This window comes from Bos taurus, chromosome 25 (assembly GCF_002263795.3).
Source record: "Bos taurus isolate L1 Dominette 01449 registration number 42190680 breed Hereford chromosome 25, ARS-UCD2.0, whole genome shotgun sequence".
In the NCBI taxonomy this organism is placed as follows: Eukaryota; Metazoa; Chordata; class Mammalia; order Artiodactyla; family Bovidae; genus Bos; species Bos taurus.
In genome coordinates, this window is record NC_037352.1 from 37,835,838 (window position 1) to 37,850,860 (window position 15,023).

At 44.6% G+C, this 15,023-nt stretch overlaps 1 protein-coding gene across 6 annotated transcripts in view; it reads right to left on the minus strand.

The window, feature by feature from the left end:
* The window catches only part of LMTK2 (lemur tyrosine kinase 2), a 75,629-nt gene that overhangs the window by 36,568 nt on the left and 24,038 nt on the right, over positions 1-15,023 (minus strand). For 5 of the 6 annotated variants that reach the window (XM_003587856.6, XM_005225275.5, XM_024985226.2 and 2 more), the window contains 5 exons: positions 13,612-13,736; positions 9,849-9,993; positions 7,829-7,902; positions 7,304-7,422; positions 3,436-3,523 (listed from right to left, as the gene is read on the minus strand). In XM_003587856.6, coding sequence (XP_003587904.2) covers positions 3,436-3,523; positions 7,304-7,422; positions 7,829-7,902; positions 9,849-9,993; positions 13,612-13,736 — 551 coding nt within the window. Of the gene's footprint in view, positions 1-3,435; positions 3,524-7,303; positions 7,423-7,828; positions 7,903-9,848; positions 9,994-10,719; positions 13,585-13,611; positions 13,737-15,023 lie in introns of those variants that run through there. The other variant, XM_059881614.1, reaches the window with a different exon arrangement.

Consider the following 15,023-nt stretch of genomic DNA (forward strand, 5'->3'; position numbering starts at 1 on the left):
CACCAGGGGCAAGGTGGGGGGCTTCCTAGGTTAACAGCCTTTCCTTAACATGAGACTGGTCATTCTGAGTGCTGACCGACAGACTCTACCAGCACCCCAGGCTCCGCTGGGTGTAGGTTACACCGGTAGAGCCCCTTACATAAAAGTAAATGATCACCAATGTCTTTTGTGTGATAAAAACCACGTAACAAAAGGCTACCCCTTCAACCACTTCTCAGTGTCCACTTCCACGGCATTAAGTCCATCCACACTATCGTGCAGCCCTCACCCCCATCCACCCTCAGGACTCTCTTCATCTTCCCAAACTCAGACTCTGCTCCCTGCTAAACAGCAACTCCCCCAGCCCCTGGCACCCACCCTACCACCTTCACCCCGGAGGGACCACTCTGGGAACCTCATGCAAGTGACTCCTACAGTATTTGTGTTTTTGTGACCTAGCTTATTTCACTGAGCATAATGTCCTCAAGGTTCATCCATATGGCAGCAGGTGTCAGAATTTCCTTCCTTTCTATGACTAATATTCCAGTTCACGACAGACCCAATTTTCCTTATCTGTTCATCCACTGATGGATCCCTGGGCTGCTTTTGCCTCGTGGCTACTGTGAATAATGCTGCTATGAACACAGGCATGAAAATGAGACTCTGTGCTCAACTATTTGAATATGTACGTAGACATGAAACTAAACTCATCACCTGAACCCATTCAGAAGAAAACATCAAGCTTTTACTATTCCAGGAAAAACAACAACACTGCCCAGTAAGACTTTCAGGAATGCACAGACTGGGTGAAGAATAAGAAAATGCCAAAGCACATGAGCTGGTTTTAGAAACCACCTCGATTAGCCTGCAAATGTGCCATTTCAGGAAGATGGTGACTCCCACTTATTTCTCTTATGCTCGCTCACAGAGAGTGCTCCCATTGCTGTTTATAATCAGTATCAGGAGCCAATTAGGGACCCAAAAAAGACACCATTAAATATCTCACAAAAGCAGAACTTTGACAAGCAGACCTGTCTCATCACGTGAAAATGCATCTTTGGTGTGCCTTCTCCACAGGCTGGGTCACCTGTCACACTGGTCACCCAGAGCTAGGTTAAAAGGAGTTATTTTCATATTCTATTTAATGATAACCAAGGACCATGCATATTATACCTCTGATAACACTGAGATAACCAAAATCAACTGTGCAATAAAACTGTCAGAAACACAACAGGGAACTCCTTCCCCACTGTTCTCACACCTTTATGAAATACTGGGCTTCCCTGGTGGCTCAGACAGTAAAGCGTCTGCCTGCAATGCGGGAGACCCGGGTTTGATTCCTGGGTCGGGAAGATCCCCTGGAGAAGGAAACAGCAACCCACTCCAGCACTCTTGCCTGGAAAATCCCATGGACGGATGAGCCTGATAGGCTACAGTCCATGGGGTCGCAAAGAGTCGGCCACGACTGAGCGACTTCACTTTCACTTTATGAAATAACCCGGCTAAATGGCAACTATCACATGTCTGCTCCCTCTAAGCAGGAGACCCAGAGGACAATGACCAGTTTTCTCTTTGGGTCCTGTGAGAGCAGGGAGCTGCCTTTCTGCAGCAAGTGTTCAATCAGGAAGCAGCCTCCATGACGGGAGAAACCGCCGGGGGCCACAGAGAACACTGAGATCGACTCTGGTTTCCTTACAAGGAGACAGAGCTCTAGCAGGTGTCTCCGGAGGAGAGTGAAATCCATTAATTTTAAACTTTGTTACCTAAAGTGCATGTTGCAACTTCTGGTGTAACCATACACCAAATTAGAAACAGTACCTACAACAGGAGATGGGGAAAACTAAAACAAAAAAAATTAAGATTCCTACCACCTATGACTTTTTTTTTCCCCTCTGTTTTAGCTGACTCTCCATGTCTGTGTTTTGAGTACGGCGGTAAATGTTCTAATCTCAGAACCGTTTGTGAGTTGCGTTAGTGTGGTAGAATTAAAGGTTGACGTGGCCCTGCTTCTGTAACCTCCAAGCATAATGGGACTGCTGCTGTAGTATCACCAGGTCCTTTCAGTCTTCACAGTGGAGAACTCTTGGCCAAAGGTTTTGGGGGGAGGAGGAGGCAGTCAGCTATCTGGTTAAAGTTAATACCAGATAGTGCCCCTCATCAGTGTCCTTTTAAAAAATATATACTATAGTCCAGTAAGATAGCAACTGTACAAAATGGCTAAGACAGATTTTAGAATCATACCTCGTGTATCTTGGTTCATCTTCAAAATCAGACTGATCTTTGAAACTAGCGGTTTTTAATCAAAGCTGGCTTTATAAGAGGAGTATAATGTATGCACTAATGTTTTAAAACAATTAGTGTGAGTGTGTGCTTGTACTTTTGTATGACTGAGCCCATTCATCGTAAGTCTAAACTTGTTAGAAATAATGTACCCATGTAGACTAGCAAAATAGTATGTAGATGTGATCTCAGTTGTAAATAGAAAAATCTAATTCAATAAACTCTGTATCACCCCCTCAAAAAAAAAAAAAAAAGAATCCAAACCAAGGCTAGAAAAAGAGCAAATAATAGAATCGGATCAGGTAGGAAAAACAATAAAAAATAGGCAGGTAACATTCTAAACATCACAGCAGGTACAATAAATACAAATGGACAACCTGTTCCACTTTAAGTGACCAAGACTGACAGATTAATAAAATTCTAACAATAAGCTATTTACAAGAGATGTCAACCAGAAGATTGGCAGAACTAAACCAGGCAAATTCTAACCAAAAGAAAGCTGGCATAGCTATATTAATATTGTTAAAAAGACTATCCTCAGTAATGCTTTTAATGTTAAAGAGAGTCCCTTCATAATAATAAAAGTTTCAAATTACTGGAAGTTATATCTATTCTAAATTTGTATCCCTGATGCGGTAGGTATCAAAATGTACGAAACAGAATAACTAGAACTGTAAGAAAAAAAATAAGGAAAATACGTAATCAGAAGATTTTAACACTCCTCTCAATACCTAATAGAAAACTCACCCAGGCTGCCTCTGCTCTTGCCCCCTCTCCACAAATAAGGAGGAAACAGGAGATTTGAACAGCTTCATAAACTTGACCCAAAAGACCCACACAGACATACTGTACTGATCATCAGAATACACATTTCCCGCAGCAGCTACAATAGAATAAAACGCTGACCCTGGAGTGGAGATGAAAGTAGCCGGGAAGGGAGCTACATCCGACCCCGAGCCGACGCGGACCACTTTGCTCAGGCACTGAGGCTGGGCGAGAGGGCGGGGAAGAGTTTACTGCAACATAATCCACTGGAAGCGAATATATACAGTTTGTTAACCATGTTTCTTTGGAATAGAAGTGAAAGCCATCCCTCATCCAGCATGTCCATCTGCCAGAAACACTTTGGTAAAAACTTCTGAAATACGTAACCTTGACCTTGTACTAAAAACTTACCAGGTCACAGAACTCGAACACCAGAAGATAGGGGATTGCTTCTACACACTGTCCGACACACTGGAGGACGTTTGGATGCTGAAGGATACTGGTAAAAAATAAAAGTCACAGCAGTTTTCGTGAGGGAGCAGGCCAGTAAAACTGTGCAAACAGTAACCCCAAATTGAACATTCTTAACGATTTAAATACGATCAACTGAAAAGTGCACCAGAAGATTATATTTAACAGATGCATTCTAAGTTACGTATTGATTACATAATTCAAAGGCAAGCAGGTGAACATTTTCACAAATTAAACCAACTTATGTCATCAGAATCTTTTAACTCTGGTAATTTAACTTTATAGCTATCATTTTGAAGCAGCATTTAAAAGGAGGAGGACTATATTCAATAAGCATTTCAATCTACATGTTAAGTAACTAGTTCATATACTGTTTTTATAAATCATTGTATATGCAAACATTTTTGAAAAATATGTTGTCTAAAAGCTAAAAAAAAAAGGATATGCCAAAATGGTTTTTTTTTAATCTTTATTTTGAAGACAATAATGAAATAAGAATAAGACAATAATGAAATAAGAGTAAGTTGCAAAGACAGTACAGAGAGGGCCCAGGCTCCCTTCACCCAGTTTTCCTTCCTGGTGACACCCAACACAATGCAGTCCTGAAACCAGGGCACTGACGCTCGGGAGCAGTGTTCTGTGTGCGCCTGGGTCCTGTTGCCAAGTGTGTAGATTCGTGCAACCACTGCACAGCAGAAACACACAACTGTCCCCCACCACCAAGCTCTCTGTGCCACCCTCCATGGTCACACCCCGACAACCCCCCCAGCCATCCCTCGGCCCTGGCAACCACTAATCTGGTCTCCTTTCCACATGTCTCATTGTCAGAAGATTATGTAAATGAATGCATGTAAATGAAATCACACGGTGTGTGGCCTTCTGAGGTTGATTTTTTCACTCAGCATAATGCCTTTAGGATTACCCACGTTGCCACCTGTATCAGGGGTCCCTTCTCATTTACCGCTGAGCAGAATTCCATGGGTTGGATGGACGACAGTTTGTCCAAACCAGTCACCTAGGGATGGCATTTTAGTTTTCCCAGTTTGAGGCTATTATAAACAAAGCTCCTATAAACAATCATGCAAGAGATTTTGTGTGGAAATAAGTTCTCTGAGATAAATGCCCAGGATTGCAACAGCTAGATTATAGGATGTGATAGTTAATTTTGTGTCAACTTGGCTGGCCACAGTGCACAGATATTTGGTCAAATGTTATCCTGGACACTTCTGTGAGGGCGTTTGGGGATGAGATCATCACTAAATCAGTTGGCTTTCAGTAAAAGCAGACGGTGCTCCAGAATGTGGGTGGGCCTCGTCCTATCAGGTGAGGACCTTAAGAGAACAAAGACCAGCCTCCCCCAGTGAAGAAGAAATACTGTGAGCAGATGGCCTCCCTGCTTGAACTGTAACAGTGGCTCTGCTCCGTGTCTCCAGCCTGCTGGCCCCGCCCTGTGGACTTGCCAGACTCCGTAACTGCATGAGCCATTTCCTTAAAATAAATTACCTACCTGCCTTTCCTCTGTCGACCTACCTACCTATCCGTCTGTCTACCTACCTACCTATTCATCTATCTATTTATCTACCTACCTATCCACCTACCCACCTACCTATCCACCTACCCACCTACCTATCCACCTACCACCACCTACCCATCTACCTACTCATCTACCCACCCACCCACCTATTCATCCGTCCGTCTCTCCACCTAGCTGTCCACCTCTCTGCAGACCCCGCGGCTCTGTTTCTCTGGAGAGCTGTGACTCACACGTATGGTGGGTCAGTGTATGTTTAGTTTTTTAACAAAGTGTCTGCAGTGACTGCACCATTTTCACCTACTTTGAAGAATTCTCTGGTCAAACTGTCCAACCCCAGAGATTCTTTTGAAGAGTTTTTAGGTTTCAAACTCCCTTTCTTTAATAATTCTATTCAAATAACCTATTCCATACTGAGTGAGCTGTGGCGGCTTGTGCTTTTTGAGTAACTGGTGCATTTCATCTAAGTTGTCAAATATATACACTAGAGCTGCTGGTCCCGTTCTATCCTCTTGATGTCTGCAGGGTCTGTTTCATTCCTGGTATTAGGAATCTGTGTGTTCTCTCTCTTCTGTTCTCTGTCAGTGGTGTTAGAGGTTTTCCAACTTTACTGTCTTTCCAAAGAGCCAGCTTTATGTTTCACTGATTTTTATCTACTGTCTTTCTGCTCTTTTCTTTAATATCCACTCCTGCTTGCATTTAGTTCATTTTGCTCCTTTTTTCTGGTCCCTTAACGTATGAGCTGAGATTATCGATTTGAGACTCCCCTTTTCTAATGTAATCCGACCCCATAGGTAAGATGGTGCTTCCCTGTCCCTGCTTTTGAGACTTTGTGTCTTCTGTTTTCAGATGTTTGACTATGATGTGTGTTGGCACACATTTCTTTGGGTTTATCCTGTTTGAGATTTGCTCCATTTCTTGAATCTGTAGTTTTGTCTTTGCAAAATGTGGAACAATTTTCAGTGAATACTTCTTCAAACATCTTTTTAAGCCATCTTCTATCTCCTTTCAATCTGGGACGTCGTGATCTTTTGTTCAAGTCCCCCAAGTCCTTGAGGCATTTTTCATTTTTTTAAACTTATTTTCTTTTTGCTGCATGAATTGGGCGATAAATATTTATCTTCAACTTCACTGATGTTTCTCCTTTGTCCTCTCCATTCTGCTGTTGAACTCATCCACTGAATTTTTATTTTGATTACTATTTTTTTCAGTTCTGAAGGGTCCATTCAGGTCTTCTTGATGTCGTCTATATCTTTGCTGAGGCTTTGCATGTTTTCATTTGTTTCAAGGGCACTATAATTTAATTGCTCACAGAAGCATTTTTACAATGGCTGCTTTAAAATCCTTGTCAGATAATCCAAACATCACTCTCATCTTGGTGTTGGTATTTGTTGTCTTTGTGTATTTATTTTATTGAAGTATAGTCGATTTTCAATGTTTTGTTAATTTTTGCTATACATCAACATGATTCCGTTTTACAGATACACATGCTTTTTCATATTCTTTTCCATTATGATCTATCTCAGGATATTGAATATAGGTCCCTGTGCTGTAACAGCTCGACCTGGATGCTTACCTGTTCTCTATACAATACTGTGCATCTGCTAATCCCAACTCCCAGCCCGGCCTTCCCTCAGTCCCCCTCCCAAGTGGCAACCACACTTCCATTCTCTGCCTGAGAGTCTTTCTGTTTTGTAGATACGTTCACTTGTGTCATACTTTCAGTTCCACATGTAAGTGATAGCGTATGGTATTTGTCTTTCTCTGTCTGACTTGCTGCAAATGGCATTATTCCCCTCTTTTCTGTGGCTGAGTAGTATTCACTGTATATGCTGTGCATACCCCCTTCTTCATCCACTCATCTATGAACACTTAGGCTGCGCCTGTGTCTTGGCTATTGCAAACAGTGCTGCTATGAACATATTGGGGTACATGTACCTTTCTGAATTACAGTTTTGTCCAGATATATGCCCAGGGGTGAGACTGCTGGATCATATGGTAGCTCTATTTTTAGTTTTCTGAGGAATCTCCATACTGTTTTCCATAGTGACGGCACTAATTCACATTCCCACCATCTGCTGCCTTTTCTTACTTGTGCTGAGTTTTTCTTGGAAAGATGAGTAATTTCGATTGAAACCTGGACATATTGGGTCTTGTGCTATGAGACTCCGGATCTTATTTAAATTGTGTATTTTACAACCAGAAATCTCAAAGTGGTTTTAAACACCTGATTTTCAACAGACCACATTTAAAAAACATATGCTATGGTTTACTTACTAGTATGGTTCTCCATTTTTCAAGAAAGTGTCTTGTTCCTTTGGGCTTGCGCTTGCTTTTAACTCCTTCACGATTACTCTCGCTACACTAGTGCCTGTGTAGATCTCTCCAAGGAGCACCTAAAGCCAAAGATGAGAAACGCAACAGTTCTTCACAACGGTTTTCATTGTAACCATGCTATCTTCCCATTAAAACGTGCTTTAAGTGTCATATGGGGAAGTAGGGGAAGGAGGAAAAACAAATAATTGGAGGAGGATGAAGAGCTTCTAAAATTCCCATCTCTTTTCCGTTCTTATGCCAACAATTAGAAAAGGCTCTGATAAAGAAACAGAAGGCCTTCTTGGGGAAACTCACACACCCAGAAGCGCTGACGCTCACACTCCTACATGGTTTCAGGGGCCAATGGAGGTCAATTGATGCCACAGTGTGTAGAGAGATGTGCAATGTCACGCACAGTAAGACTTAAGCAGCTTTGCATTCTAACAGTGTAACAGGAGGGAAAAAATGAAGGTGAGCAGACTTTACCTTTCCAAACCAGCCATTCCCAATTTCCTGTATGTAGTTCAGACTGTGGCGGGCAACTTGGGACTTCAAACCTTCTGTAGGAAAAAGAACATTTAAGAAGTAAAGATTAGTATTTAACAAAAAGACATAATAAGTATATTACCTATAAAGTACAAATGCTAATATAAATTTAACGTTTATGATAATAAAGACAGAAATAAATACTTAAGGGCTTCTCTGATGGCTCAGTGGTAAAGAAGCTGCCTGCCAATGCAGGAGACACAGGTTCAATCCCCGATCTGGGAAGATCCCACATGCTGCAGAGCGACTAAGTCCATGAGCCACAACTATCGAGCCTGTGCTCCAGAGCCCTGGAACTGCAACTACTGAGCCCTCCCAGAGCTGCTGAAGCCCGCACACCCCAGAGCCTGTGCTCTGCAACAAGAGACGCCGCAGCAATGAGAAGCCCCAGCGCGGCAACCAGAGAGAGGCTCCTGCTTGCGGCAATGAGAGAAAAGCCTACGCCCGGCAACAAAGGCCCGTCAGAGCCAAAACATAAGTAAACAAAATTATTAAAAAAAGAAACTTTTAAAACTGACAGTTATTTGTGAAAAAGTATCCTGCCCTGACTCTGAGCTCCAGCACCAAATACTCCGATCAACAGCCCTGCTGTAACCACCAGTCACCACCACTCACTGGCCTTTACTTTTACGGGGGTTGGGGGTGGGGTGGGGAGTAGGGATCTCTAGACTGTTCCTCTCTGGAAACACTGAAACTCTTGCCACAAACTCCACCTCATCAGAACTCTGGAAGACGGTGAAGGTTTAGAGCAATCAAAGGGAACCAGGAGAAAGGCCACTGAAAAAGGGAGAATTTCTCTGTGGCCTTTCGTTCACCTACATCCCACCTCCCTCATAGCACATCTTAAAAACAAGCCATGTGCCAGAGTGGGTGCTGGTCCCAGAGGGAGCAGAGTGCCCTCCTTCCCCAGGAACCGTGTTTCTCTAGATCTGACGGGGGCTTCCCGGAAGGCCTGCTGCAGGGGCGCCCCTTCTTCCACTGAACTGGGCTCTATCAGGATGGGGAGGCTTCATGTGCCTCAAAACAAGGAAAGCCAGGTGGACAAGGTGCTGCCCCCTGGGGCAGAAAACAACTGAGGCAACAGTACACCAACTGGAGCTTCCACGGAAAAGCTCAGTGAAAACTGGGGTGGGGGGAAGGAGCTCTTTTTAAAAAGCTATTATTACACATACGGGGCAACCTAGAGAGCCATGTGCATCCTCAGGGAAGGACATCTGCTCAGAAGAGACCTAAGAACAGAGGCGTCACCTCTGGCAGGAACTGAAGGCTAAGGCAGAGCTGTCAGCGGCCAGGCTGGGCACCTGCCCTGGCACAGAGTCAGGCTGTCAGAACCTAGACAGCATCTCTTCCTTGTTCCCTTTCTTTTTTTTGCATATCATGTTATTCAAAATATCCAGTTTTCAACAGAAAATTGCAAAACAAATAAAGAACAATAAATAATGGTACATGAACTGCTACAAAGGAAATTTAAAACAAAGTGTCCCTGAGAAAACAGACACTGGCCTTACTGGACAAGAGCTTAAATCACGTGTCTTAAACACGCTGAAAGGGCTAAAGGAAACCACAGGCAAAGAACCACAGGAAATTGAAAGAAGACCAATAAAGTGAGAGAAATTATTAAAAGGAGCCAAATAAAGTTTTAGAGCTGAAAGTGCAAGAACTGGAAAAAAAAAATTTTTCACAAGAGGGGTTCAACAACAGATTTTGGATAATCAGTAAACTTGAAGGCAGGTCAAATGAGATTATCCAGTCTGAGGAGCAGGAAGAAAGAAACAAATTGAAATGTCAATGAACTTAAGTGTGACCGCCAGAATTGAGCTTCACCAAAGAGCAGAAGGCAGAAAAATTAGCAAGCAGAGGAGACCCACAGTCCAATCATTTTATGATTAGTAGCAAGGCTTCCTTTCTCAGGACTCAGAAGTTATTCATGGCAACATGACATCAGGATGGAAGGCCTTACCTACAGAAGGCTGGAACTGTGATGGGGCTGGTAGTGAGACAGTTGGTACTGAAAGTGTGAAGACTTCTGCTGGAGACTGGACAGAGGGCGTGTCTTCTGCTGGTGGTGTAAAATCAATCTCATCATCAAAATTATCTTCAAATTCCTAAAGCAAAGGAAGAGCGATGTTGTATCTAATATAAATCAGCTTGAGAGCAAATACCAAAGATACATGCTAACATGTAAGACATAAACATTTATTCACTCATTGGGAACACCCTGCCATAATTTTTTTTCCAATTCATGTTGCCTTCAAGCAAAAAGCATAAGTAACTGTGTTCTGTGACTCTAAACACAATAAATAAGATGTGAAAATCAATTATATCATATGTAACTTTTTAAACTGATCAACTTGGAAGTTAAATGCAAAATTTTCTAAAATGACCCCAGAACTTCTAATTTCCAGGCTCAATATTTGAATTTTACTTATTTTTTTAAATTTTATTTTATCTTTAAACTTTACAATATTGTATTAGTTTTGCCAAATATCGAAATGAATCCGCCACAGGTATACCCGCGTTCCCCATCCTGAACCCTCCTCCCTCCTCCCTCCCCTACCCTCCCTCTGGGTTGTCCCAGTGCACCAGCCCCAAGCATCCAGTACCGTGCATCGAACCTGGACTGGCATCTTGTTTCATACATGATATTATACATGTTTCAATGCTATTCTCCCAAATCTCCCCACCCTCTCCCTCTCCCACAGAGTCCATAAGACTGATCTATACATCGGTGTCTCTTTTGCTGTCTCGTACACAGGTTTATTGTTACCATCTTTCTAAATTCCATATATATGCGTTAGTATACTGTATTGGTGTTTTTCCTTCTGGCTTACTTCACTCTGTATAATAGGTTCCAGTTTCATCCATCTCATTTAAAGTGAAAGTGTTAGTCACTCAGCCATGTCCAACTCTTTATGACCCCATGGACTGGGGCTAGCCAGGCTCCTCTGTCCGTGGAATTCCCCAGGCAAGAACACTGGAGTGGGCTTGCTGTATTCTTCTCCAAGGGATCTTCCTAACCCAGGGATTGAATCTGGGTCAGTTTAAGGCATTCTTTTTACTACTATTATTCACTTTCACAGATCTCTTTGCATACTGAATAAAAACATTTATTTTTCGATTGTGTATGTATTTCTGGTTTCTTATAATTTCAATCAAAATAAAGACAGTTAAAAGACACAGAAAAGATATTTTTAAGTGAGTCCTATTCATCTTGCAAGAGTAACAATGCATAAACGTACTAAACTAGATAGAAAGACCATCAGGATCTGAACCATGAAGGTGAGTATTAAACTCTGAGGCACGTAAGTGCAGTAAACATTCTAAGAACGCCTGGCTTCCTAAAGATGGCGACTTTAAAATGGAGGCTGCACCGACCGAGCTGCAGAACCCTTTTAACTGACTCTGTCCAGCAGAAAGCTACCCTGACTCCTGCTATCATCACTCAGTGAGCTGGGCCTGTCTTGGTGTCTGTGTTAATTTAACATAGATACAGACGACTATCAAGGTCACTCGTTCAGATAATTAATGAGCACTACCCCGCCAGGCGCCACGGCAGAAGCCGAACGAGACTGTCTTCCAGCCCTCTACGTGACCAAACTCTTTTGTACCACCTCCCTCGACCCCACCACGTGTACGGGAGAAGCTGCCGGGTGTAAGGATGGATGTCACTGATGTAACATTTTATGTCCTCATACCCGTCACAGGTGTTGCCAAATGCGTTAGGACACCATCACTGTCTACTGGGGAGGGGAGAGGAGGACACTCCAATCTGTGAGGTCACCCCTAAACAGAAGAGCTTCACCTGGTTTCCCCTTCGGACATTCCTCAAGATTCTCGTTTAAGAAAAGACTTCACCCATCACTCCTAACCTGGGCAGTGCATGATATACCATTCAGATCAGATCAGTCACTCAGTCGTGTCCTACTCTTTGCGACCCCGTGAATCATAGCACGCCAGGCCTCCCTGTCCATCACCAACTCCCTGAGAGAGGTAACACAGCTTAACAGCAACAGCGATGGGGCCGTGAGGGGACACTGGGTCACTCTGAGCTATGCCCTGCACTGCCTGGACGCGCTCCGGCAGGCCACCGGCTTGAGCAGGCTGCAGCCTCCTGGTCGGTAAATGACTTCCGGGGCCGATGGGTTCTGGAGCGCCACGCTTCCAAGTCTAAAGGAAGACCGCGAGTGCTAGCCGGTGGCTCCCTCCTTCTCCCACGGTGAGGCTGGGGGGTCTTCTGTCCAGTGTGGGCCCTGAGCCGCTGCAGCAGTCACCTGGGGAAGCCTGATAAACACACACTCCGAGTCTGCGTCGTCACGGACGCCCTGGGCCCACGCTGAGCGTCAAGGGGTAACAATGATTCAAGGCAAGAGTGAGGTCTCGTGGCGAGAGAGAGACTGGCTTTCGGTTTCAGAAACACTGATTGGCCTTCACGTCTGTCCCCAAAGGGCCAGGTGTCTGTGCGCGGCCCCTCAGCTAGACTGAGAGCCCGCCGCTGCGCCCCCAGGCGGTGCAGTCACCAGGGCCCCCCAGACGGGTCTGCACCGATTCCAGGGCCTCAGCGTTCATGTCCTCTGGGCGGGGAGTCTTCTAGAGACAATGACCCGTGCTAGGGAGTTTTCCTCCAGCCCCCTTCAGCCTTCCTCTCCCCGCAACACGTGTAACGCTGGCGTCCAGCCAAAGGGACAGCACATCTTCCATCCTCAGAGCTGCCACCAAACCCAAGGTAAAGGGGACACACAGAGGAAACAGGTGTGAGGCTGGAGAGATAAGGTCCATGTGTCCACAGAAAAGGCTCCCCCCGACCCTGACCTCAGTCCTCAGGGCTCATGGGCAGCCCCACGACTGTCATCAGGCACTAAAGCTCTACTTGCAGGACCACTTTCTCTGCACACACATATCCCTCTTTTTCCCCTTCTTTCATGTACTCCTTTTTAATAAGTCTTCACTGAGCCCTAAAGCATGCCAGCTGCAAGTTCTAGAGAGGATATCCCAGCTGGTTTCCAGCAGACTCCGCCCAGAAGCTACCAGGCCAGCACCTCTATATTATCACACGCACACCCCCCACCACCACCTCCCACTCCGGGCCAGCTTTATTACCAGCACTGCTCTTTCCTGCTCCTCAGGGAGCTCAGGGCTTGAGGTAAACAGAAATATGCTGCTCCTGACAAACAGAAGGCACTGGGGGTTCCCCTGGCTTCAGTGATTCAACAACCACAAATTCACCAGCACTTGCAAGTTTAGAAAAAGAATCAAAACTGGCCTTCTTCTCCCCACAGGCTTTACAGCAAGTGAACTGAATCACCGTTCCTTATTCCTCACTCAGCAAAACTTCCATTAAAACAGGCGGGCAGTTACTGTCCACGAGGCTCCAAGGCCAAGCTGGCACCTGCCGCCGGGGGGCCAGATGCAGATGGCCTACCGCACTGAGTATGCGATGCCTCACCCACGCACAGCGCTGACCGCTTGCTCCCATGCAGTCTGGGGCTCACGTGGCCACGACGACAGAGGTGAGAGCTAAGCAGCCTTGACAGAGACTGCATGGCCCACAGCACTTACTATTTACAACAGCTCTTTATTTCACTTTAATAGTTACTATCTGGCCCATTCAGAAAAAAAAAAAAAAAAAATTGCCACCCCTGTTCCCCAGGGACCATGATATACAGCTATTCTATCATTAAACTTATCAGGGGATGACTTTAAAAGTTCCTCCCATCTGTGCTCACCTTAAAGTCTATTTCCGGGTCCTTACAGCAGGATACACAGTTTGCAATTAACACTATTAATATCATTAAACTGCCCACAGAGAGGATCACAAAAGACATGGAAATTTCTGCAACAGGTGCCTCCCCTGGAAAGAGAAATAAACAATGTTAACACAGGCATTCCAAAATTGACTTTAATAAGCGAATCAATATATTTTCTGCCAGATATAAATGGGATAAATAATATCCCATTAATAATATGGGATAAATAATATCCCAGTTAATAAAATAATTCTCAAATGCTCAAGATAAAGCTGATGACCAACCTAGGAGAAGAAGTTGAGAGTCTTCTTTTTCTCTAACTTCTGATTTCGAAACAATTTTAGATTTACAGCAGAGTTAGACAATGCGGAGCATACCCGTACACTCTTCCCCCAGCTTCCACTGCCTGAACATCCTACATGGCGTGTTTATCAGAGCTAAGACAACGACACGCATATTACACCACCAGCTGAACCCCCAACTGTACCTGGACTTTACCAGTTTTCCCATCAACACCCTTTTTCTTTGCCAGGATTCAACCGGGGCCACCGATGTTCCATTTACTCATCATGGCCCTAGTCTCATCCAACCTCTGATGTCTCTGTCCGTGCTTCAAAACTGTGATGCTTCTGAAGAATATCTGTCAGTGACTTTGCAGACTATCCCTCAACTGGACTTGCCTGATGTCTTCTCAGAACTGGACTGAGGTTACAAGTATGTGGGAAGAATCTAGAATACGGCCGGGCGAAACGTCCTGCCCGTGACATCGTATCTGGGGCACGTGATATTGGCACAGCTCACTACTGGTTACGTGAAGCCGGGTCCTGGGGTCCCTGGTGGAGACCACCACAGTGAACAGTCTCCTCTTCCTTTTGCACATTCCTCTCTTCAGAAGCCGGTCACGGAGTCCAGGGCACACGCCCGGGGAGGGGCATTCAGCTGTGCTTCTTGGAGGGAGCAGTGTTACTGGGTGTGCAGGGGTAGGTTAAAATGACTACAGTCACTGATAAACGGGGGGGACGCGCTGAGGCTCTGCCCACACACTGGGTCTCTGGAAACCTCCACACTGTGATGTTCTAATGGTGGTTTTTCTATTTCCCTTAGTCCTTAAACACATATTACTTGGGACTCTTCTGTAAAGGAGAGCCGTCCCTCTTTCTGCACTTTTCAGTCATTGATAAAGTTATGAACTCATAGATATTTATTCTGTTCTATACTTCGGGTGATAAGCCATTATTCTCATGATTCTGCAGCTCAGATTGTTCCAGCTTTGGCCCCACGGGGAGCTCTTTCAAGCTGACGCCTGGGTCCTTCGGACATGCCCCCCTCTTTTTTTTTTTTAACCTCCAACACTTCCTTATTCTGGTGCTACAGGAGGCTCCAGGCTCCCC